We start from the raw sequence: 26,290 nt of genomic DNA, 5'->3' as shown, positions 1-26,290 counted from the left end.
ATGAACGTAGGTCTTACGGGTTTGGAACAACATGAGGGTAAGTAATTAATGACAGAAATTTCATTTTTGGGTGAACAAACCCTTTAAAGCGTTATCTCTAACACCGGTTGTGTCTTTTTCAATTATGCATCATACTAAAAAAGAAAAAGAAAATAAAAACTGAACAAAACAGTTTGAAACCAGAAACCATGATTTTTGATTAGATCAATATAAAAATGCACTTTAAATAAATAGTACAGTCGTTTCAAATTTGTCAGTGCATTCTTAATGTCTTTCGCCCGTTAATAGGATATATTTTTCTTTCTTCTCTGTGAAACAGTGTGCGTTGTGGGTATAACAGGGTTTGTGGGTACTGTGTCTAATTCACAAAAGAGGTTCTGTTTTCACCCACCATAATCATGTCAAGATCTTATTTTCACACACGAAACCAGATTTTCACAGTTCTCAGAGCAGTTATGCTCCATTTATGTGTCTTAAAGATGCTTTCAGTTTTCATTGACACATATATAATATTTATTCAAAATGATCAAGGCATCATCATCGATTTCACTCTACAGCTCTGTGCTGTGAAAGTGGGACAGAGGTCAGTCGACTCTTCTCTGTGATACGGAACACAACAGGCTCTTTGTTCTCATTCTTCATTAGCGCTGCTCCACATGTTCTGCACTGCATCAGTCTCTCAGCCTGTGACACTCATGCATCAGTGCCGGCCTCGATAAGGCTTTTCTTGTTGAAGTAATGCAGGTTCTGTTCATTATCATTACAATCAGCAAGCTGAGAACTCAATGATGCGGCACTGATAAAACAAAACAAAGTCTTTTCTTCATTCAGTATTTTAGGACAGAATATGATGACACAAAGATGACTGTCAGCACAATAATTGAATACATACATATATTATATATATATAAATAATTGCAAGAAAGCTTTATATATATACAGTATATATATATAAATAAGCAATTCAAATGAAAGATTTTTGGGTGTGTTTATTTTTAGCGTCCAGTAGAGGTCACTGATATCTTCTCTCTAGAAGAATGGACAGAGATCTGAGAGACGTTGATTATGTTCTGAGACATCACACTGAAACATCAATTTAGTCTAGAAATAAAGAAATTCTTTCATTTTCAAGCCATTTGTACATCTATCAAACCTGCAAGCGTTAGTGAGCAAGCTTCAAGTTGATGGGAAAAGGGGAGAAATGTACCTCAAATGTCAGATTTGTCTTGGCAAATATCTCGGTGTCAGTCATTCCAATGACAAAACGTTTAACCTCCTGGGTGCCACTGTCCAGACGAGGACATTATATTTTAGTGAATTTCTCTGACACCATACATGTCACAGTACTGTAAAGAGAGAGATACCATTTGTTTTGAGGTTTCACCAGGACACCACCTTACCTTGGTCTTTAAAAATGACTGAATGATAAAATTTTGCACTCTTATGGAAACATGATCATATTTTGTAATTATCATTTAAATCTGACTAACTTTCCAATTGTTTGTTATAAATTAACATCTCAGGAAAATGTTATGGGGTTTCTAATCAAAATATGACTTTCTGTTATAAAACAGGGCATTGATTTCACACATGTCCACTGTAGAGGACACCAGGACTTAAATCATATTTATCATTTTGGGAGACACAACAAGTGAATAGAGAAATAAATTACATATAGATGTTCCTATAAAATATAAGATATTATTATGAAAATGTTGCCAACTATTACTCCCACTATTACACTTCTTTTTTCATAACATGTTGCTCTAAGAACACATGAATATGCAAGTTAGAGTATAGATACATTGCATTGAATGGGAAAACCTATGGCCATTTTACACACATATTGCATAAAGTAAAATGGTATATCAATTCATTCTGTCATTATTTCATAACATAGTTGAGAATCATCTTTAAACAAAGTTTGGTTAAAAAAAAAATCCTGAAACCTGAAAATTGATTCGTTTTTGCCTTACATGTCTTGTCATTATATCATAGCATAACATATGAATAAAATATAAATTTTCATAAACAAAAAACAAAACAAAAATTCGATTTGTTTCTTATGCTCTAAAAATAATGTAATGACATGAAAACATACTAAATTCAAAAGACTTTCCTGGGTCAAAAAAAACACTCTACTTATACATCTTTTTCACTTGTGCTTAGATGTAGCCTATATATGAGTAATGTAACCAAAAACCAAATCAAGTGCAACCCTGCAGAAAGAGTCACTAATAAACAGATCTGATTAAATATTTTCAGTGGACAGATTTCAGATTTGTGAGGAATCAAAATCTCCACCACAATCTTGCAGTTGACAATGCTTGAGTCACACACTTCAACATTCAGCATGCAAAACACAACAAACAATAATGGTAGCTATACTAAGTCAAGAGTAAATCTAAAGTAAATTATCAAGTACTCTCTACAGTTCTTTTGTAGTTACTACATACAGAGAAAAAAGGTGTACCTTTAGGGGTTCAACAGATTGTCACTGGGGCAGTACCCTTTAAAAGGCATATTTTTACCTTTTTTTACTACAAAAAGGTTCATAGTAGTACTCTAGGGTACTAATATGCACATTTTAGGTGTTTCTCAAGGAGTTTAAATACATATCAAACTCTTTCTTTGATATGTATCTAAACATATCAAACACAATTGTTTCTGGTTGTGTACCCTCTTCTCTTAAATCTGCCATTATTACTCCCACACTTAAGAAACCAGGGGCTGATCCATCTAATCTTGATAATTACTGTCCGATTTCTAATTTGCCATTTGTTTCTTGTCCATTCCCATCTTTCCGATAATACATAGTTTGAGTAATTTCATTCCGGCTTCCGTCCCCACCAGTACAGATTTTGCTCTTGTTAAAATTACTAATGATCTGTTGTTGGCAGCTGACTCTGGTTTATTAACCATGCTTTTCCTTCTCGACCTGAATGCAGCCTTTGATAGCATCTCGCCTAAGATACCCCTTGACAGGTTAGTTTCTATTGGGATCACTGGCACCTTCCTTTCCTGGTTTATGTCATATCTGTCTGGTCGCACACATGTTAGTCCAACTTAAGCATTTCCAATCAAGATCATCTACAATTACTACTGGTGTTCCTCAGGGTTCTGTTTTGGGCCCGCTTCTATTCATTATCTAATTACTCCCTCTTGGTCACATTTTCAGGAAATATGGTATTCATTTTCATTGCTACGCTGATGACACCCAGCTCTACCTGTCTTCCAAACTCCCTGGCTCTTTTCCTCTACTTTCTTTGTCCAACTGTTTAGCTGAAATTAAAGACTGGCTTACAGCTAACTTCTTAAAACTCAATAATGATAAAACCGAGGTCATTACTTGCAGGCACAAGTGACTAAATCTGACCAAATCTGATGGTTTTTCTGGAAATCGATCATAATGTAATTTGTCCTTCCCCGCAGGTTAAGGTGTTTTTCTGGATAGCACCCTTTCCTTTGAAGCTCATGTTAATAATGTTGCGTGCACTGCATACTTTCATTTGCGTAATATTATTTGTCTCTGTTCTTCCCTCACATTGATCAGTACTGCAATCCTCATCTACACACTGGTTACTTTGACTTGCAATTCTCTCCTTACTGGTCTTCCTTCCAAACTTCTCTATAAACTTCAGTTGATTCAGAACTCTGTGGCTCGTGTTCTTACTAGCACTCCTTCTACTGAGCACATTTCACCAATTCTCCAGCAACTACATTGGCTTCCAGTGAAGTATCACATTGAATTCAAAATTCTCCTTCTTACATTCAAGGCACTTCATGACCTCGCTCCTCCGTACCTTACTGATCTTCTTCATATTTATACCCCTTTGCGCTCTTTAAGATCTTCACTCTCACTCTCTCTCTCTCTTGTGTCACCACATATACACCTAACTACCATGGGAGCTAGAACTTTTAGCCATGCGGCCCCCTGCCTAGAACTCGCTCCCTCTTAATATTCGTAAGAGTCACAGTCTGCATAACTTCAAATCAAGACCTACCTTTTTACCCAGACCGTTTTATGACCTGCTTTTACTAGCCTGCACTGTCTTCTACTGCATCTATGATGCGTGTGTTATGTTGTTGTATTTTACGATGCTAATGGGATCTGTTTATTGTTATTCATTCATTTAAATCTTTTTTTTTTTATAATTTCCTATTTGTATTATTATTTTGTTTGCTTGTAAGGTGACCTTGGGTGTTATGAAAGGCGCCGTTAAATAAAATGCATTATTATTATTTCTTAAAAATAAAAAAGGATTTTTCTTAGAAAATTTACATTTGTTAATATAAAATGTAGCAAGAAAAAGTAGTAAATTAAGTACAAATATAAAATGAGAAGGGTCTAATACATTTTTTTTGGCTTATAGGCTTACAGAAGTTTGAAGATAGCCTAGATAACTTTTAACAAAGTTTGAAAAGTCAACCCAGAATACTTTGCAATATACACAGTCCCAAAACAAACAAATTATTAATTGTCTCTTCAAACCGAAGACAAAAGGAGCACCTGGGGGAAATAGCTATTATTACATTTAGCAAGTTTATAATTAACTGGGTAGCAATTGTGAATCATTTTAATAGAGACTTCAACAACTTTATTAAATAGAATTTTTTTTTTGCAGAAACAGCCAGAAATCTTCCCATATCATTAGTTATTCCAAAAAAAAAAATGTACACAAGCAGGTAAATCTGAGCTCTGTTGAGCGATTCAAATTCAATGCTCACAACAGCATTAATGTAATGAGACTCTTATTTTGACATGTTGTCTTTGTGTATATTTGTTTCAAACGGAAGTGTTTTTTCCCCCTGTAATTTAGAGGAAAGTTCACGGACAGTGTACGACCTGTCAAAAATCGAGCTTCAGCGTTTGAGTCGATCACGTCCAGCATGTTTGCCCTTAAGACACTGAGGAGTTTATCTCCTGCGACGAAAAATGTATATTTGCGGAATAAACAGGCGTTTGCCGTCACTATGTCTAGGTGAGTGTAATATTCTTTATTGTTTTACCCTTCGCAGAAATAGTTTATTTTTCCATATTGTCTCTGATACATGAATTAAAAATTCACAAAGACAAAATGGTTATTTTTAATTTATTATTAAAATAGGTGTCGTTACTATAACTTTACTGTACAAAATTAAGCTAAAATAGTAAAGCACCTCTAAAACATTACATATATTTTCTTGTAAAATATAGTATAATTTTAATTTTATAAGGTAAATTAACTTAATTAAACAGGGTTGACCAAATAATGGTTTTAACTGTAGCGATTTTATATATTTTCCCCCTGACTATGACTAAGCTTCTACAGTAAAAAATAAAATCTTTCCAATCCATTTTCCTCTAAATTATGTATTATGTATCATAATGAAATATAAAGAAGAAAGCTGTATATACAAGTATGGAAAAAGGTCAAAAGTAAATCACCTCATGGTGGTTTAGTTGTAACATCACATACTGAATTGTTAAAAATGGCTTTTTGTCTAAAACAGAAAGGGTTCATCAGAATGTTAATATGTGTGTTATTTTAATTACACTGTTTCCTATGCATTTTCACAGTGAAATTAGAATGCATGTTAATAGAGCATTTTGAGGAATATTAAACTAAAAAAATATTACCAAAAGTATTCTTATGTTGTTTTCGTTAAAGTACCTGGAGTACCACACGAATACAGTGGTTTGCAAATGTGGTTGAACATATTATTAAATTATATGGTGTATATATCAAAGGTATATATTTATAATATGTAATATATTTATAATATTTAAATAACTATAGCCAAGTCTATTTTAAGGTGTTAATTTGATTCCTAGAATGCAGCATGCGGAGCTCCAGCATGGGGAAACAGCAGCACCCTTTCGACCTGAAACGTCCATGGCCAAGACGTTGATGGACATCGGCACCAGACGGATCTTCTCAGAGGAACACGACCTGTTCCGTCAGAATGTGCGGCGCTTCTTTCAAGAGGAAGTTGTTCCATATCACACTCAGTAAGTCACCAGTTTGGCTTTCTCGTACCATCTCATCTTGAGTGTGACATGTAATAATAGCTACAGGATAAAAATGTGGTACAGTTTTAAATGTATGCGCATGTGCTTATAGGTGGGAGAAGGCTGGTGAGGTCAGCAAAGAGGTTTGGGAAAAGGCTGGAGAACACGGATTGCTGGGAATATATACACCTGAGGAGCATGGAGGAATCGGAGGAGACCTCCTGTCTGCTGCTATCGTGTGGGAGGAGCAGTGAGTAGCCCCGCCCTCACCTGTCTGTCACAGCAGCTCCTCCCATACCTATCTGACCCTACAGCAGATTGGGCAAAATTCATCATTTTAAAATGTAAATGCAGTAGCTGCGTTTACATTGACCCTAATAATATGTTTGTAATCAGACTAGTATCCCAGATTTTGGGCGCGGGATGGGACGTTTTTACTGCTTGATTAAATATAAGCTTAATGTGCTCTTCATCTCCTAATTAGGACCCAAAATAAATAAATATTAAGCCTGCTTTTTAAGACAAAAAAATATCAAAATAGTTACCAGTTATCAAACACATTTTTAATTTTGCCATAAAACAAAACAAACGCCACCAAATGTCCTCCATATAATATTCTGGTAACTTTTATTATGAATAAAATATAATAATTGATAGGAATATGGACAGATAGGAATAGGAATATTGAATAATAGATTCTGACATAAATAAATGTTAATTTATTAAATATTATTCTTTAAAATCTATATTAATAAACATTTTAACAGGTGACATTTTCAAGCATTGATTATTGATATCATCTAATGTTTCTTGAAATACATGTAATCTGCAGGATGTTTTTGGGTAATTATTTAAAAATGCACTTAAAGCAGTTATATGATTTAAACTTACAACAGTCATGTTTTTAAAGCTACAGTCCATAACTTTTTTTGGCACAAGCACATAACTAGGGTTGGGTACGAACTCTGTACTTTTAAGGGCACCGACCAAATTACATCGGTACTACCGAGGACCGATTCAAATTAAATCAATCAGTACCAAATTTCGGTACCTTAGAACGCATCTGGTGATATGGACTATTGTCTGTGAATATTAAACAGCAAAAAGACTATTTAATTACAAATACTGCATATCCTGCGCGGTTTAATTTACCTCCTTCTCTCTCTCACACACACACACACACACACACACACACACATACACACACTTACTCACTCACTCACTCACTCAGAATCGCACGTGACGGTTGCTTGTTTCCATCTCATATGAAGATATGAACGCACAAACGTCATCTCCAGAGCCACTGAGAGTTACTTTTATGAGCATTTTACCGATTAATTTGAGGAAAAACCATATCATAAACACACAGAAACTCAAAAGTATTCACGGCAACCCGTCAAAATAAAAGTTCGGTTTAACTGGACAAATGCATTACTGTTGTACAATAGAATTTAGATATGTCTCAATGTAATAATAATGCTAACACTAATATAATAATAATAAATTATCAAAACTTAATTTTTTAAGTAATAATCATTTTTAATTAAAAAATGTAAAATGCGATTTAAAATGCATTTTACTTCTGAATGGTGCACCACCCTGATTGTATGGAGTTACATTTTTCCCTTGGCTTTGTATGTCTGTGTGTGTTGTAATGTAGTAAGTGGTCTGGCTCTGTTTGTGTTGTAGAATGTACTGTAACTGCAGTGGTCCTGGGTTCTCTCTCCACTCTGAGATTGTAATGCCTTATATCAGTCACTATGGCTCTAAGGCTCAGATCGAGCGCTATATTCCACAGATGACTGCTGGGAAATGCATCGGGGCCATAGCTATGACAGAACCTGGAGCCGGCAGGTGCGATTCAGTGCAGGCATGACATTAAAGAATAAATGTCACTTTGGTCCCTCGGCTGGGTGAACAAATGAATTTGACTTTTAAAGATACAAATACATATTGTGAGATATTCATTTGATCACTGATCTGGTCTTCCCTGGTCACGGGTTCTATTTTCTCTCGAAGTGACCTTCAAGGAGTGAAGACGTATGCAAAAAAAGATGGAAACGACTGGATTCTTAATGGAAGCAAGGTATGAAAATCAATCAATCAATCAATCAATCAATCAATCAATCAATCAATCAATCAATCAATCAATCAATCAATCAGTCAATCAGTCAATCAGTCAATCAATCAATCAGTCAATCAGTCAATCATAATTTATATAATGTCTTTCAAACTAATCCAATGCAAGTGTAAACAAGTGATTGACACAATACAAGCAATTCAAATAATACAAAAATTGTTTATAATAAAACATTAAAATGGTAGAATAGATATAAAACAAAGAATGATCTACAATCACATTTTTATAAAGCAAACTATAATAGAAATACAGTACCTGTCAAAAGTTTGGAACCACTTTGCTATAAGGTTTCATTAGTTAACATTAGTTAATGTATTAACTAACATAACTTACCCTGAGCAATACATTTGTTACTGTATTTGTTCATCTTTGTTAACGTTAATAAAAATACAGCTGTTTATGGTTTGTTCATGTTAGTTCACATTGCATTAACTAATGTTAACAAGATTTTAATAAAGTATTAGTAAATGTTGAAATTAACATGAACAGGAATTAATAAATGCTTAATAAGGGCAGTTCATTATTAGATCATGTTAACAAATGTAGTTAACTAATGAACCTTATTATAAAGTGTTACCCATTTTTTTTAAAAATGTTTTTGAAGTAAGTCTCTTATGCTTACCATTTGCAGTATTTTATCAAAAATACAGTAAAAACAGTAAATTGCTAAATATCATTACAAATTAAAAGAACTGTTTTCTATTTGAATATATATTAAAATATAATCTATTCATGTGATGCAAAGCTGAATATTAGGCCGCATTACTCCAGTCTTCAGTGTCATGTGATCCTTCAGAAATCATTCTAACATGTTGATTTGCTGCTCAAGAAACATTTATTATTATTATTATTATTGTTATTATTATTATTATTATGTAAATGCAGACACATGGATTCAAGGCCTGGAAAGTACTTGAAAACAAACATAGGTCCTTGAAAGTGCTTGAATTAAGCATGAACTGCATTTTGTTAAAGTAGCATGGTGCTAGAACAAAACAGCTAGAACAAAACAGCATTACGGGAGGAAGCTATTTCAATATATTTCTGCTGTTTCTTAAGCGCCATCTACTGTCAAAAGCCCTGTTCAGATGGTAGGGGCTAGTCAGTGATTTTATTGCCGCTCAAATCCAGAATGTCAGTGTTTTTCTCCCACCACCTGCGTAAAAATCCCTGTCTGAATTACCTACTGTTTTTACACCAAGGACGTGTGGTAATTTAATTGCCGTCCAAATCCACATCTCTGAGTTTTCAAGATGAGATCACTTCAAAATTCCCTGTTTATATCCTTTTTGACCACTGCAGGCCACCGTATGGTTGCACTTTGCTGTCATTTGGATGCATTTTAAACATCGAGACGTTCATTACTGAAATGCTGTCAAGTAAATCACAAGAGCAATATTTCATCACCGCTCGAAAAATAAAAAGAAGAAAAGCACGTAAACATTTGAATTGGGCTGTTATTATGGCAGCAATTATACATGTTAAATATAATATATGTGCAGGTCTTAAAAGCCTTCAAATTGATTTTTAAAAAGGTACATGTACAGGTGATTTAATAAATAATTTTGCATATTTTTAATGCCTAACAATTAACTTGTCCATATCTTTTCATTTAATTGGAAAATTCATGTATACAATGTTATCTCTATATTTTGATGTTATAATTAAGTCATGATTTATAAAAAAGAAAACTACAACTAGTGTGAAATAAATGTTAAAAGCAGGAATAAGAGCGCTGCAAACTGCATCTCTCGTTAAAACTTGCTCGCTCTTGTACACCGGCCTCTTTCCTCATTGCATTTTGTAAAATTGGAAATTTGTCCTCATTGGAAATTGTATTTTAGTTGTCAGTATATGCCTTAGCGTTACTGCATTAATGGTAGACACCGGTACAGTAGGTATTTGATATATTGGCAGTAACACACCCACCTTTATCGTATTTATTGTGCTTGATTTAAAATAAAAGGTGCTTTAAAAAGTAATTGAAAGTCCTTGAATCTGGTGTTCATGAAATAGTGGGAACCCTGTGCATGCGTCGTGGTGCTCACGTGAACAGCGTCGGCTAATGGTAAGCCGGCATTCTGGAAGCGCTGCACTGTTTACGTTACATCAACAGCGTAAGAGTCTGACACAGGCTAGAAGAAATTGCAGTCCTGTTCCCCATGTACACACTTTAAACTTTATTTTTGATTAAATAAATGCAGCCTTGGTGAGCTGAAGAGACTTATTTCAAAAAGATTACAAAATTGTAAAGTTTACAAACTTTTGACAGGTACTGTAAATTATAATGATGATAATAAATAAAACAAATGGTAAATAATGAAAATCAAAAATCTGAAAAGATTTAGATGCTACAGAAAAGCCAGATTACATAAGTGGATTTTTAAATCACCTCTTCAGGGGTTCCAGAGGCATTGAGTGCAATGGCTGAATGCGGCATCACCAAATGTTTTAGTTCTATTTTGTGGAAAAGCTAAAAGGGGCCTTCATGGTTTATAGACAGAAAGTATTTTTAAGAGGTAGTCTGGTACAAGACCAGTGGTAACTTCTAAACTAATAAAATCATTTTCAGATCAGTGCAAAACTAGCAGATTACCAGTGTAAAGATTCTATAATAGGCATAAAGTGTGCTTTTGGTCTTGGTCAGCACTAGTGCAGAAGAATGTTGATATAATTATAGCTATTGTATTGTATTTTCGGGTAGACCAATCAAAATAATCATTTATCTCAGATCAGGCTTTAGAATTAACATGGTTTCTTACGTGTTGCCGCATTAAGGGCCGTGTCCATCTTTCACTAAAATAGTTTTTGCAAAGCTTATATCCAATTGTAGCATAAATTCTTAAGCCTAACTGACATGATCAGGTATTTTGTTGAAAATAAACAGCCACTTCCCAGTTTAGAAACCATCAGAAATTATGCAGCTACAATGTTCTTCCACAACTAAGAACTGCACTACATTTGAAACTTAGATGGCATCTAAATCTATTTTTATTTCAAGTGGTATCTCCCTAAACTAAAATGCGCCAGTGGGTGGCCAAATGGGGCGATGATGAAATAGGCTTTGATCTGTCTATGCAGGCAGTCTTGTGCTGATGTTTCATCTCTGTTACCTAAGAAAGAAGAGGAAGTTGTTTGGGCAGTTTGATTTCAATAAAAACTGTTCTTAGACAAACAAGAAGGTTTTGAGGTGAACTACTGCTTTATTATTACTATTATTAATTATTATATTAAGCAGGGAGAGTGCAGACTGAATCTTCTGTAGATTAGTTGGTTGGTTATTATGAATATTCTTGAATTTTCATTCAGGTTTTGTTAAAACAGTCACTTTCTGTCAGGTGTTCATCACAAACGGCTGGATGAGTGGTGTAGTGCTTGTAGTTGCCGTGACTAACCGCGAAGCGAAGACAGCAGCTCATGGAATCAGTCTGTTCCTGGTTGACGAAGGCACTAAGGGCTTCCAAAAGGGCCGCAAGCTGGAGAAGCTCGGGCTCAAAGCTCAGGTGCCTCCTGACGCCTTCCATATACATTACATCTGTTTTAAATGCATATGATTTGCTGTCTTGTGTAAGAGTAAATAGAATTTATTGAACAATTATAGCAGACTGGTTATAAATGTATTGGGTCTTTGTTTCTATGCAGGATACAGCTGAGCTGTTTTTTGAGGACGTGCGTTTGCCCGCTGAAGCTTTGTTGGGTCAGGTCAATAAAGGATTTTATTATCTGATGAACGAGCTGCCACAGGTATAAGTGAGAGCACAAATCTTCTGCTGTCTAGCTCTGAAGGGAACTGACTGTCTTCAAAAGTTGCCATGATATTTCTGTTTCTTCCTAGCTCTGTATAATGCCTAATAAGTAGTGTTTATTAATATTATTAATAAGTTCTGTGTGTATTAATGAGTATTATTTGTATTATTAGAGTTGATCTCCCCCTCCTAATTTCAGCATTCAATCAATTCCCGCTTACATATTGCATCTGTCTGTGAAGATCTTTTGTACACAGATTGCATTGTCAGTAGAAGATATCAAAATATGAAGGGAATAAGATTCAGCGAATTTGAACAATTCTACAAATAGGCTGACACAGCATTATATAATAGGAATAGGGAAAGATTTCAGTTAGGGTTTTTCCTTCTCTGTCATTCTGCAGGAACGCCTTCTTATAGCAGTCATGGGCCTTGCCAGCTGTGAGTTCATGTTTGAAGAGACAAGGAACTATGTGATGCAGCGGAAGGCGTTTGGTAAGACCATCGCTGACCTGCAGGTAAATATAAAAGGGGTCTTTTTTTTTTTTTTTTTTTAAGGGGTCATACAGTTTTGTTTCTGCTGCTTTGGAAGTATTTCCATTACACAGTTGGCCCAATTTTGTGTTAGCCTTTCATCACTGAAAATCTTTCTGGCTACTATAAATAAGTAATATAAATAATAGGTTTAATCAAATGTTTAAACCAGATATTACTTATTAATTCCCATGGTGATCTGTTTTATCTGTTTTAGTAATGACTGTTTTTAGTACATTTGTACCTAAAGGATTAGTTCACTTTTTAAAAAGAAATTAAGGTTTTTGATGAAAACATTCCAGGATATTTCTCCATATAATGGACTTCAATGGGCTCCAAACGGTTCAAGGTCCAAATGACAGTTTCAGTAAAGCTTCAAAGGGCTTTAAACGATACCAAACGATACCAGATGATGAAAAAGGGTCTTATTTAGCGAAACAATCAGTTTCTGCGAGAAACCGAGCAGTATTTATGCTATTATTTTACCTCTTATCAGACGAACGTGATCATCTCTGAGCTGCGCCATAACTTCCGTTAAGTGAGGTCAAAATACGAGCGTGATCATAGATGTATACGTAGATGCCTCATTAATGCCTGCACGGATCAGTAGAATGAGGCATCTGCGATCGATATATCTATGACCACGCTCGTATTTTGACCTCACTTAGCTGAAGTTATAGCGGAGCTCAGAGATTACCACGTTCGTCTGATAAGAGGTAAAATAATAGCATAAATACTGCTCGGTTTCTCGCAGAAACCGATCGTTTCGCTAGATGAGACCCTTATTCATCGTCTGCTATTGTTTAAAGCCCTTTGAAGCTGTACTGAAACTGTTTGGAGCCGACTGAAGTCCATTATATGGAGAAATATCCTGGAATGTTTTCATCAAAAACCTTAATTTCTTTTCGAGTAAAGAAAGACATGGACATCTTGGATAACATGGGGGTGAGTAAATTATCAGCAAAAGTTTATTTAAAAGTGAACAAATCCTTTAAGGTGCAGGATATTACATATACACACACATATGCTGATCAGGCATAATATTATGACAGGTGAAGTGAATAAAACTGATTATCTCTTTATCATGGCACCTGTTAGTTGGTTGGATATATTAGGCAGCATTTGAACATTTTGTCCTCAAAGTTGATGTGTTAGAAGCAGGAAAAATGGGCAAGCTTAAGGATTTGAGGGAATTGTGATGGCTAGACTACTGGGTCAGAACATCTCCAAAACTACAGCTATTGTGGGTTGTTCCTGGTCTGCAGTGGTCAGTATCTATCAAAAGTGGTCCAAGGAAGGAACAGTGGTGAACCGGTGACAGGGTCATGGGCAGCCAAGGCTCATTAATGCATGTGGGGAGCGGAAGCTGGCCTGTGTGGTCCGAATGCACAGTGCATCGCAGTTTGTTGCGTATATAGCCGCAGACCAGTCAGGGGGCCCATGCTGACCCCTGTCCACTGTACAGCATCAGAACTGGACCTCGGAGCAATGGAAGAAGGTGGCCTGGTCTGATGAATCACGTTTTCTTTTACATCACATGGATGGCCGTATGCGTTTGCGTTGCTTACCTGGGGAACACATGGCATCAGGATGCACTATTGGAAGAAGGCAACTTTAGGATCTGCTGCTAACATCTTGGTGCCAGATATCACGGCACACCTTCAGGGGTCAAGTGGAGCCCATGTGTCCCAAATATATGTGTAAATGCACCTTAAGTGCACATGTACTAAAACAGTCATTATGTAGTTTGGATTACCTTTCTGTTTTTGCAGCTGTGCCTTTAAGACATCTATGTAAATACCCACTACACATGTGAACTGAGATATAGTACATTTATTTCGAGTTTAGTACAGTTTTGACCTGTCCCATTATTTAATATTAGCTTCATTGACAGATTCAAAAACAATCTGCACTGAAATATGCTGCATAAGGTATTAAGATTAGACTGAAATGATCAGGCAATAAACTTCAGATGGATTTGCAGAGTTGCAGGTGCTACACACAACCAGCAAGAGCAAAGACCTGGTGAACTTTGACACATTTTACTCTTATCATTGGTTCTTCTGCTGATTCTTGTCTGTCCTACTTCCAATTTATTACCTCATTGGGCGGCCAATATTTTGAACACTTTATAGGCATTGTTGACATGTAAACGTGGATTCTTATAGGGTTTGATGACAGAAATCAATTTCAGAATGAGACTTTTACAACTTTGTTTCAATAAATGTTTTTGTTAGACTCTGGGCATTATTTGTATAGTGTATGATTCGACTATTTTCATAGTATTGTCAGCTCTCTTATCTCAAACAAGAAAATTTGATTCTTCATGGTTTGACCCCTTTAAAAACCCCTTTCAGTTGTATTGAATTTCTGTGCCAGATCCTCGTAATTCGTTTTTTCATTTGTTTAGTCTGCTTTTAACCTCACGTAAGGTCACAGCCACACACTCACTTTGTAACTGTATCCCTCCATCCTACCGGCAGAGAAATGAAATAAGCTCCATTATGTTGTTCATTTGTGCTTATGGATGAGTAGAATCAGTGAGGTCTAAATCAGGTTTACACTAATAACTCATCATCATCAGAACTATATGTGATTGTCTGTCTGTTTTTCAGGTGGTGCAGCACAAACTGGCTGAGTTAAAGACAGACATCTGTGTAGGTCGTGCTTTCATTGACAGCTGCCTTCAGCTCCACAGTGAGAAGAAGCTGGACTCAAGCACAGCATCCATGGCCAAATACTGGTGAGTCTCTTGTTTAGTAAACCTGCTGAACACTTATGCTTTTGAAACACTGCTTAACGAAGCTTCAAATCTTTTGTACTACCCAAGTAACGTTATTTCAGCAAACAAGGCTTCGTCACATCATACTGTTTAGAGCCTTGGTTTCGATACGTTTCAAAATTCTTAGGGTTTCTTGTTAGTGGGTGTTGATCTGGTGAACCCACACAAGTGTCCATTGTTTTTAGCTGATCTCTGTACAGTTTTACAATGTAGGTTCACTGTTATACAGTAGGGGGCGCTATGACACACCTTCTGAAAGAGTACAGAATCTCCGGATAAAAACACAGGAGAAAAAGAAGCAGAAACAAGCAATAGCATATGTAAGCAGATGTAAAATATCGTTATCATAAACATTAAACAGCATATAAATCAAAACTGCCTAACATTACCGAATTAAATGTCGACCCAGGACGAGCTATAGGTCTGTGGATGCTTTGGGGGGACTTGATGGACTCGACCTACTCCATCTGTGTTTAGACCATTGTTCTGAATCCGATCTGGATGTAGTCTTTTTGACACAAATTAGATTTTCTCAGCTTTTTGCTCAAAATATAGCTTTTTTTTATGAAACTTACCCACATTCAAGTGTTGATAAAAAAAAAGAATGCATTAAGCTATAATAAAACATATGTATATATATATATTTTTTAAGCAGATGGTCTGTTCTTTATTTTGATTATATTGCATGTTCAGATATTCATACAACAAAATGTTCTGGGGGCAATGAACATTTTGTGAAAATGATCAAAAATCCAGGTGGTGGCTGGCAGCTTTTTTTAAAATACTGGTGGAGAAAGAGGTAATCATTTGTAATTGGACTAGTTTGCCAAGCCCTGTCTATAAGGGTATGCATTGACGTCACTTTCCCACCGGAATGCACCCCCTCAGCCGGACTGAGTGGTAAAAGAGCTGCTGCATGACTGGATTTAATAGGAAAAACTGTGAAAACACGAGTAAAACAAAAGATTATCAGTTTAAACTAAAGGTTGGACTCATTATAGTGTTCCTTACAACTTACCAAAGATCCAGTGATCTATTGGATATTGACATGCAGCCAGGAAATGTGTTTCCTGACATTTATATGTGCCTGGTTTCGATTCCGGGGAAATACATAAAGCTGGGAACGCTTTTTATAAATACATTATATGTAGGTGTTTTGTGTTTTTTGTGGCATTCACGCTTAAAACCAATGCTGCCGCTCAGTCTTTCAGCCACTCAGTGGGCGTAACCACAGCGACTCTGCCTGACGGTGACGTCACACACATACCCTCCATAAGGTGCAGTCACATTTAACATTGTTTGTTGAATGTTCCAGTCATTTCATGATTTGGCAGAAACATGAGTTTCTGCCAATCTCATGTGTAGTGACTGAGCAAAATCAGACACTTAATTGCCTGTTACATTTAACAAATATGTTTTAAATACTTTGTGCTGAATAACAGACCTTCCCTCAACACCACAGAGAAGGATCCTCGGTTACCCTGGAAATAAAACTGATAAGGCTGTAACACTCTTACAGTAAAACCCTGCACTATGTTCATTATATGTGGGAATAGGTCCTGGTATATGTAAAGGTGGCATACCTAAATGATCAATGTTGGGGTTTTTTGCATGTTTGTTAATTTGGAACGTTTACATGTGTTTTTTTTGTCTGAGGGAGAATTAGGGGGACTTTTGTTGGCCTCTGAGGACTCTTATTGTGATGGGTTGACCTTTAAAGGAGGAGGGCGGCCATTTTGAGGTAGAGGGTGTTTGGTGAGCTAGCATGGGTTTGCTAACAGCTCTGAGTAATGGTCAGAGTAAAGGTAAATGAGACTTAACTCTGAGTAAAAAGAGATTAATGATAAATTGACTTTGGGAGCTCTTTCATGTGTGCCCGCTCTGGACTATGATGCACATTTTGGAGGCTACTCTGGAGACCTTTTACCGCTGAAGGACACCTTTTTTCTTTTTTTGTACGGCTCTGATCCAGTGGATTTATTCTTTTTATTTCAGTGGACATTGTTTTTTCATCAGGACTTTAAACTTCCCACCTACCACCAAGCGAGAAAAGGACTGTTGAGTATCATCTTTTTACTTTTTTGTTTACCTGGACTTAGAGCTCTTGTGTTGTGAGCAAACAGCCTACTCATGAATTTTTCCTATGTGGACTAATTTATTTACGGATGAGAAGAGAGTCCACAGACATTATCTTGGAAAGTGTCTAACCTGATTTATATTTTCAAACTGGTATTTTGGAGGTCATCGTTGTGTTTAGATTTTTTCTTTTTTGGTGGTGTCTTACATACTTTGCATATTATTAAAGGAAACCAATATTCGAACTCCCCTTGTAATAATGATTCAACTATTCTTGTAGAGTTGAAGTTGTTATAAGGCGTTTTACGACACCAAAGGAATGTGGCCACATTTAAAGTCCACAGGGGAAGGACACAGCCTGTAAAACACACGCTTTTGCCTCAAGTTATAGACAAACCGTCTATAAATGAACAAGCACCCTAGGACCTTGTATGTACACACATAACTGTCTTGTAAAGGGTCGGTCGCATTGTATGTAATTTAAGAATGTCTTATGAACAACTTACTATTTCAGGTAACCTTATATATGTCGTGTCTCCTATCAAATTAATGCTCACTTCACAACTTACACTTTCATGTATGTCACGTTCCCGTAAGAGGCAATATGTGTTTGTTGCATTAATTAGAGTATAAATGGGCACAGACCCTTTTGAATCTGGTTTGAAACAAAGAGCCATAAATCTCCAGAGGAGATTTTCCCCGCTTGGAAATCCCAACAATCTCATTGGTCAAGTCTACTTCAGGAGGTGGTGACCTCCTGCAGACTTCTTAAGGAGCAAGGCACTCGTCCCTCCTCGCTCTTCTCCTGCTTCACGGACAACACGCTGTGTCTGTGGGCTCCCGTCCCGCAGGCCGTGCACATGGCAGGCCTCTACCCACACCGAGCCAAAGGCCTCACAAGGCCATGGACCAGAAGGTCCAGACTCTGCACGCCATATGCAATTTTCTCATCCTCAATGGATCCGAAGCAACCACGCAAGCTCATAATTTCTTCTTCAGTTTTTGCAGAAGAACTTGACTGCCACTTCAATGCCATCGGACGGAACCAACAAACTCTCATGCGATTTCACCTCGGACAGTCTTCTACAGCTCAGGCTAAATGCAAGTACGAAACGGAAATCGCTGTGTAGTTAGTAAAACTGTAAACTCTTTGTTCAGACAAAGAAGTTTATTAATGTCGTGTTATGTATCTATTATGTCCGTATGTTTAATGATGGTTTTTGTCTTGTTCCGTGATTTAGTTATTAAAGTTTGTGGACAATATATGTTTGGTCCTGACTTCCTGCCAGCAAACAAATTGTCCTTTAATTGATCGATCTTGCTGATGCGCTCTAAGCGCTTAGGTAAATTCAAAGAAATAATTATTTTTTTGTGGCCATGAAACATATCCTTTTCTAAGAATTAAATTAATAATCAATACTGAACGTCCTTAGGACGAACTGATTGAATGATTGTAATGTAAATGTAGCTACATCAAGTTAATCTAGTTAACGGATTCAAATATTCATAATTAATCATAATGAATAATCATAATGAGTTATGAATAATTATTAATATTTCCCCTCAGAGCTAATTCGCTACACATGTTAATCCTGAGTACCTATAGACTAGTATTGTATCCTTCATATAAAAGATAGATACGCTATTATCACCGCTATTAATACCGATTCTTTCCGAAAACAGCCGAACTCCTGGAGGTGTGCAGTGGGCGGAGCTAAAGAGTCATGAGCGCACACGCACACACCCACACATTTAATTATTTTATTTGGAATTAAAAAATACTGATTAAAACAACACAGCATCCAAATAATCACAAAGAGATGTTTAATCATGTTTAACCTTACACTACAGACAATGCGAACAGTCTCAACCACATAAATCAATAGGCTATGGATAAAGGTGACATCGTCTTCTCCAAACATGCAGACTGCCTATGATTGCTGACACAGAACAATATCTGGCTATTTGCTTAGAGCTCTTTTTACTCAGTCCAGCAATCTGCAAGCCTCTGACACATAATCTGTGCACATGTCCTAAACTACCCAAAATAAGAACGATTAGTTTGGTCCTGTAGCCACACACTGCCATAGCGTTTGTTAACGGCTGGTACTTTAACATTTTCTCAGAAAAACACAAGTCCATGTAAGCATCAAAACAACAGCCCACTTCTAGAATCAGAATGTTTTCATTAATTCATTAATTACTACAATGTCTGGAGTATTTGGGTGTTCCCTGAGAACACTTTTAAGAAAGTTTATATTATTATCATTCAGATTTGAGAACCAGCTGGTTTGAACGGTCTTATTTGTGTGTATTGCACTTTGTCCAGAAACTTTGTGCAGTTCTTGAGCCATTGTGTTTACGATGCGATCGTGGCACGCAATATAAAGTCCTTTGAACGCAGGGCATCCGTTCATTATGTGCGCTGTAGATTCCATTATCTTATCGCGGTGTAGTAAGCAGAATGGTTTGTGATGTTTGGGGAACCACAGAGAGAGATTGTATTTGGTCGGGAGAGTTTGTAGCCTAGCTTTAATAACAAACTTTAGGATACCGTCGTTTACGGCTGAGTTATGTAACGCAGAGTGAGAGACTGTATGGTCCGCGCTCTGCAAGCATGCAAGCTTTCCTTGAAGGCGCAGGTTAAGCCAGTAATCGCGCTGTTGTGCTTGAAAATACTGAAGGATTTCATGCCTGCACATCCGACTGTTCAGCTTCTTACTGTGATGAATAGTCGCCTCAGCAAGCATGCACGTTTAGATCCATAATCTGCCCCTGGCTGATATTCACCTGCTCCCCACCAGTATTTGCCCAGTTCAACTGTATATTACTGTTGCTGCACAAGTCATTCAGATCGGGCCAATCCGAACGTACTCCGAATCCCGCAGCCCTGGTGTCCAGCTTTCCGCTAGGTTTCTTACGGAAGCCGAGGAAACCCGATTCTCCGACTGCAGCAAAGGGGACCTTACATTTGCTCAGATCCAGCACCAATGAGCGCCATGCGACTTTGCGAACTGTAAGGTCGTTGTTATTCAAAATATGCAGTAGATGCTGTACTCTGGTAGCTGTATAATCCATTCAATGCTGGGAATCCCCAGTCCCCCTTCGGATTTGCTCATAAAGAGAATACTTCTTTTCGTGTGTGTATTAAGATTTAACCAATTGCACGGTTTGACATTTGATGCAGTTTCTCTCATCGCCTGCGGTTTCGACTCACGAGCAGGAACAAACAAACACACTTGCAGAACTCCATTGCTGCTCCAGAAAAACAAACAGCATCCACTGTTTCCTTAACGCTAGGTTATTTGCCAACCAAAAACACACTTCTTTAGTGACACTGTTGATTTTCTGGTCTAAAAACAAAATGACAGCGCTGCCGACGGCTCCTGTAACCCGAACGCAGCTCATATATATTTGGAACAGAAATACTCCGTCATACGTCCAACTCGCACAAAAAGACAGGAAAGAGAACTGAATTCGGTGTGCACACAGTTAACCGCATGCGAGTTTCCAATTGAGTTCTCGTTTGTGTCTTCTTGCACCTGAATGTTTTAAACTTGCTTGAATGTTTAAACTGACAGGACTTAAAAATGTGAAAATTAAAAACTTCTGATTGTTAAACATTGCAATTAATCTGAGAATTATATACGTTCAGAATCGTGGGGCTTGGTCTGTGCGGATCCCTACTTACTTGACATTGCATATCCTGCAATGTGACTATCATGGATGCACACATCGCAATGCAGATGCTGAAATGATATATCGTGCAGCCCTATTTTGGATTTGTTTCATGTTAAGTTTGCATGCCTGTGCTTTTATATAGAAAGCACCACCTTTCTTTCATCTTTTTGCACACTGTTATACTAATTGTAAATGTGTCTTTTTCCCTCCTCAGGGCTACAGATTTGCAGAATAAAGTTGCCACTCAGTGCGTGCAGCTTCATGGAGGATGGGGCTACATGTGGGAGTATCCGATAGCCAAGTGAGTAACAGCCACTGAGTGACATCAGCAGTGTCTACTTTGCCCTGAATGCAATGTTTGTTCTATGACCGTGATTGCAAACAGTGTTTGAAGGTATAGTTTACCCACGAATGAAAATTCTGTCGTCATGCATCCTCATGTCGTTCCTAACCCAAATTAATTTCTTCCATCAAACACAAAAGATCATTTTAGAATTTTCCAACCTGAAATGTGAATAATGTAAATTGCATTAATCCAAGGGGAAAATGTTGCATTTTCAAAATCATTCAATTTATTGAAAAATGCATTTATTTTACATGTGAGCAGTTTATGAAAAAAAACAAGATGTTATTGTAATTTAATAATATATATTTTTTTAATTTTACAGTACAATAGTATTATTGTAATTGCAATATATTACTTTATTGATTTGTTTAATTTTATAGTTTAAATAATCTAATAATCTTAAAATAAAATTTTTACTACTACTATTAATAATAATAATTATTATTATTGTAGTATTCATATTAAATGGGGGGAAATAGTTTTTCATTTCCTTTTTTGTCATTACATGATCACATGCCTAAAGCTGCTTTTGTCCATTCAATGAAAGTAAATGGGGACTGGTGCTGTCAGTGACAAAAACAAATGTAAATAGAATTCACATAAACGGACACTTTTCAAACACCCAAGTTTTTATGTTTTGTTTTTAAATGTAAAAATTGTTTGTATACATTATATAACTGTTTACAGTTATATTTCTTACTTCATTTTGCTATTGCAGTGGGAATTGATAGTTTTAAATGTAAATTTGCTGGTCGCACCACCTGACATTTCAAACTCAATTAAAATCTAACAGGCATTAACTTGGACACCTATACAAATCTTTGACCATATGCTCAAGGTTATACATACATTTTTTAAAATCAAATACACATTTTTATAATAACAACACATGTTCAAAGTTTTCCAGGGGTCATACCACCTGACATGAAAAGTTGAATCCACCTCATCATTACTCAAATATGTCAAATGATCTAATGTTTATGGGAGGGTGACTAACATTGTTACTGCATCAAAGGGGTCCTCTGGGGTCTTATGTGTTATGTCATATGCGGTCACATGGTTTTCTTAAAGTAACATTGCATAAAATGGCATTTTTATGTTGGTCGCTCTCCCTGACATTTGGAGAAGTACATTTTTCTGACAAAAGTTCTAAGTAATAGAATAGTTTTGAAATAGGACTGATACACTATTTTCCCTCATTTACTGTATAAGGAATTTCACATATAATCATGCCAAACTGTTTGATTAAGAAATTTACTGAGAAAATGAACCTTCTTATTGCAGTTTTGTTTTCTGCTTGTACGTTCGGACGGTCGCACCACCTGACATTTTTGGTCTTTCAAACACCACAACTCAAAAAGTAAATTGAATTTCAAAAAAATTAAAAGGGTTTCATTTTGTAGATCTATTGTATATCAATTTGATATATGACATGTATTTATTAAAATTCTTTTTAGGAAAATAATGAATTCAGACACAACAAATACATGTCATGTCATTGACACATTTACACTAAGTGAAAATAACATTTTCTTAGCGATAGAGGATATTTACACTAAGTGCAAATAGCTGTAGATGCTATTTACTAAGTGAAATGGCATACTAGGGGAAAAAAGCCCTCCCTACCCAATACATGCTTTTATTATAATTAAACCTTTTGTTAGGCACTTTATTTCCACTTTTTGAACATTTTCTTAATTATTATTGAAAGTAAATGCCTTTCCAATGTGATGTGATGGGAAAAGGGAGAAAAGCGAGTTCTGCAAAAGGCGGATTCGAACCCGGGATGAATTTTGCTATTAAGAGAACCCCCCCCCCCCCCATTATAATAATGAAAGTTTGAGGGGAGTTTGTGCTTGCCATGAAAATGTCACAATGTAAAATATCTTAATGATCTTAAAAATAAGCTTCAATTAATATAGTGTTTATTTCTTCTTTTTTCTTGAGGTGAAATATGACATTCTTGACATTCGCTCAGCTAGAGTTTGTCTCTTGACCCATACATAAAAGGCAGCAGAAATGTTTTAATGACTGTCTCATGTTCTCCCTTTTAGGGCTTTTGCAGACTCCAGAGTTCAGCCCATCTATGGAGGAACCAACGAGATCATGAAAGAACTCATCTCGCGCAACATTGTTAGCAAAAAATAAATATAGGAAAAATGAACAAGATGAAATGATTTGATATGGTACCTATGTCTGTAGCAGGAGGTTCATGGTTTGTTGATTTATAAAAAAGATTGTAGATCAGATGAGTGATTCAGCACATAGTAAATGTTAATGCCATGTGACAGACTGTTGATATCATATGGTGTCTCCAGCAAGAATGTCTCTTCTGTTTGTGACTCCATGCTGTATGTATGGATATATTTTAAGCAACATTTGCCTTCCAGGTTAACAATTTGCACCACTTAAGAACAATAAAAGTGTTTTATAGTTGTAAAGTTGAGATATTTTTGAAGTGATTTGATTGTTTGATATGTGAATACCAACTCTTTGTGTGTACCTAATCTTTATAAAGACGTTTCTAAAGAAGGGTCTTCTGTTCTTTTATCTCACTTTTTTTCAAAGACACTTTCAGGACACTAAAAACAGTTGAATTTTAATCATGCACTGTTATGATTCATGTAAAAAAGAGAGTCTGTGTAAGTGTGTGTGTTTTATGAGTCTCTGGCGGGCTGGCGTGTTCATAGTGAGTCATGGAGCAGAGGCGGGTGGTCTGTGAGAGTTTGGTGGTGGGTGTTATAAACAGTGTTGGGAGTAACGCGTTACTGTAATCCCACTAATTTTAGCGGTAACATACATGTAACTAAATATATTTTTTAATCAAGGATTGCAATTACAATTACTGAAATTTAAATGAGTTTGTTACTCACGTTACTCTCTTTTGTGAAAAATGAACGCTTGCAGACAAGAAGCTCAAACCTAGCCTTCAGCCCATGTCTGACAGCTTATCAAAATTCTCGGCCTGAGTCTGACTGGAGCCTGTTTTTTATTTATTTTTTTATCCTCCCTACTACACATTGTTGCAACCATCAAAATAGTTCAGTTTTGTTTTCATTTTCAAAGTAGTTATATATATTTTTAGTTTCTTTAGTAAGTAAATTTAGAAAAAATGTTTGGAATTTTTTTTTAAAATAACGCTTCAAAGCTTCATGATGCCGTGTTTTGAAATCGTCATCACTATGCAAGTCGTTATTTAGGGTTTTTTTGCGCACAAAAACTATTCTCGCCGAATTTATAACGTTATTTTAGAACCACTGTAGTGAGATGGACTTTGTAACGACGTCTTTAGTACCTTTTAAGGGTCTTGAGAGTGAACCGTGCCATTGTGCCAATGGAGGCCTTTCAGAGCCATCAGATTTCAACTAAAATATCTTCATTTCTGTTCCGAAGATGAACGGAGGTCTGACGGGTGTCGAACGACATGAGGGTAAGTAATTAATGACAGAATTTTCATTTTTGGGTGAACTAACCCTTTAATTTGTTGCCCTGATTGTGAATACGTGATTGTGTGTGAATACACTGCAGGCTCACTCTTGCTCGTATCCAAGGTAAATCATCAACACCATCATCCCTTACATGTGTTGTATTGAACTAAATACATTATAATCAGCTACAATGAATGCGCGGGTTACTTATCTGAACAAGAGTGCACACGAGTCTGTGTTTCTCACAATGTTCACGTGAATCGCAGCACAGTTCGAGTGCAACCGAATCCAGAGCACCTCCTCTTGGTCTCTTGTTCGGTACCCTGGTGCGCTCCCAGGTCCGCATGATAGCTTTCACATTATACAATTTTTTCATTAATAAGACCACACCAAGAAAACCCCATTTTATACTCAGTTATGCTGTGACTGTCCACACGTGAAGTGACGCTACGCAACAAAATTCTACTGTAACCGTTCTATTTTGGATCTTTGAAATATGAGTTGTATTTTAAGTGTTTGTCACATGTTGTGCATGTACCAGTGGCGGCTGGTCAATAGAGGGTGCTGGGGTGCCGCCCCCATCAAAATTCCAGAAATATACATGTATACAAAAATTATATAAAAATGAAATAAAAAGTCTTCAGTGCTGTGTCTTCACTTTTATCTTTTTACACATTCATTTCCCACATATAATTGAATGAGGAAAGGAAAAACAAAACAAAAACAGCAACAACAGACTAGCATGTTGACTATTTGAACATAAATTTTGCTCTCCTTTCTGGCCAGCAAATTTCTCAATGGCTCTCTAATTAAAGTCAGACATCTCAGTAGTGTCATGACGTTTGCATAGTTCAGTTAGATATTTGAGGTCTCTTACCCCCGTTGTTGTCCACAAAACTTCAGTACCAACACTTTGAAATAAAAGACAGGGAAAGCAATAAAGGGCATTGCTAACAACACATCCAGCACGTGAAGCTCCGAGTGCAGCTTCATCCTCTGTCACTGGCCTGCTGCTGGATTTGTAAATCGCGTTGGTCCGGTTTGGGATCCTTTTGTTTTCTTCCAGCACTGGTAAGGGTTTTAAGTGATTTGCTAATTGCCTCAGATTCTGGTTATATATCTATATTGATTCTACTTGATCTCAGTGCGGCATTCAACACCATTGATCATTGTACTTTACTCTCACGTCTTGAGCATGTTTTTGGTGTCTCTGAGATTGCTTTGAACTGGTTCAAGTCTTATCTCTCTGACCGTAAACAATTTGTTGCATTGGGGGGTTCAAGATCTGAAGTCGGGGTTGTGAAATCGGGTGTTCCTCAAGGATCAATACTTGGTCCATTACTCTTTAGTCTGTATATATTTCCCCTTGGTCAGCTTTTAAGGTCGCTTGGTCTTAACTTTCATTTTTATGCTGATGATACGCAGATATATGTACACTCAAAATCTGATGTAAATGTTGATATTTCAACTCTGTCTCAAAGTATTTCTGAAGTAAAGAAGTGGATGTCTGAGAACTTTCTTTGCCTAAACAGTGATAAGACCGAAGTCATGCTGATTGGTTCACC

General features: G+C 36.6%; 1 protein-coding gene across 1 annotated transcript; it reads left to right on the top strand.

Moving 5' to 3' along the window:
* The first annotated feature begins 4,762 nt into the window (after positions 1–4,762).
* acadl (acyl-CoA dehydrogenase long chain) lies at positions 4,763–23,743 on the top strand. The gene is made up of 11 exons (XM_079825880.1): positions 4,763–4,982; positions 5,816–5,992; positions 6,105–6,242; positions 7,682–7,846; positions 8,012–8,078; positions 11,471–11,635; positions 11,775–11,876; positions 12,283–12,396; positions 15,028–15,155; positions 21,166–21,252; positions 23,352–23,743. Exons 1-11 carry the CDS (start codon positions 4,891–4,893, stop codon positions 23,443–23,445), a joined length of 1,329 nt encoding a protein of 442 aa, XP_079682006.1. The 5' UTR covers positions 4,763–4,890; the 3' UTR covers positions 23,446–23,743.
* The last annotated feature ends 2,547 nt before the right edge of the window (positions 23,744–26,290 follow it).

This window comes from Gobio gobio, assembly GCF_949357685.1.
Source record: "Gobio gobio genome assembly, chromosome: 9".
Lineage (NCBI taxonomy): Eukaryota > Metazoa > Chordata > Actinopteri > Cypriniformes > Gobionidae > Gobio > Gobio gobio.
This window is presented reverse-complemented; position numbering and strand designations above follow the sequence as displayed.

Excerpts from the sequence above, each read along its gene's own strand:
- acadl (XM_079825880.1), top strand. The coding sequence starts at position 4,891 with ATGTTTGCCCTTAAGACACTGAGGAGTTTATCTCCTGCGACGAAAAAT. Across the intron at positions 4,983-5,815 it reads TTTGCCGTCACTATGTCTAG|AATGCAGCATGCGGAGCTCC; the intron begins GTGAGTGTAATA and ends TTTGATTCCTAG. Across the intron at positions 11,877-12,282 it reads TGATGAACGAGCTGCCACAG|GAACGCCTTCTTATAGCAGT; the intron begins GTATAAGTGAGA and ends GTCATTCTGCAG.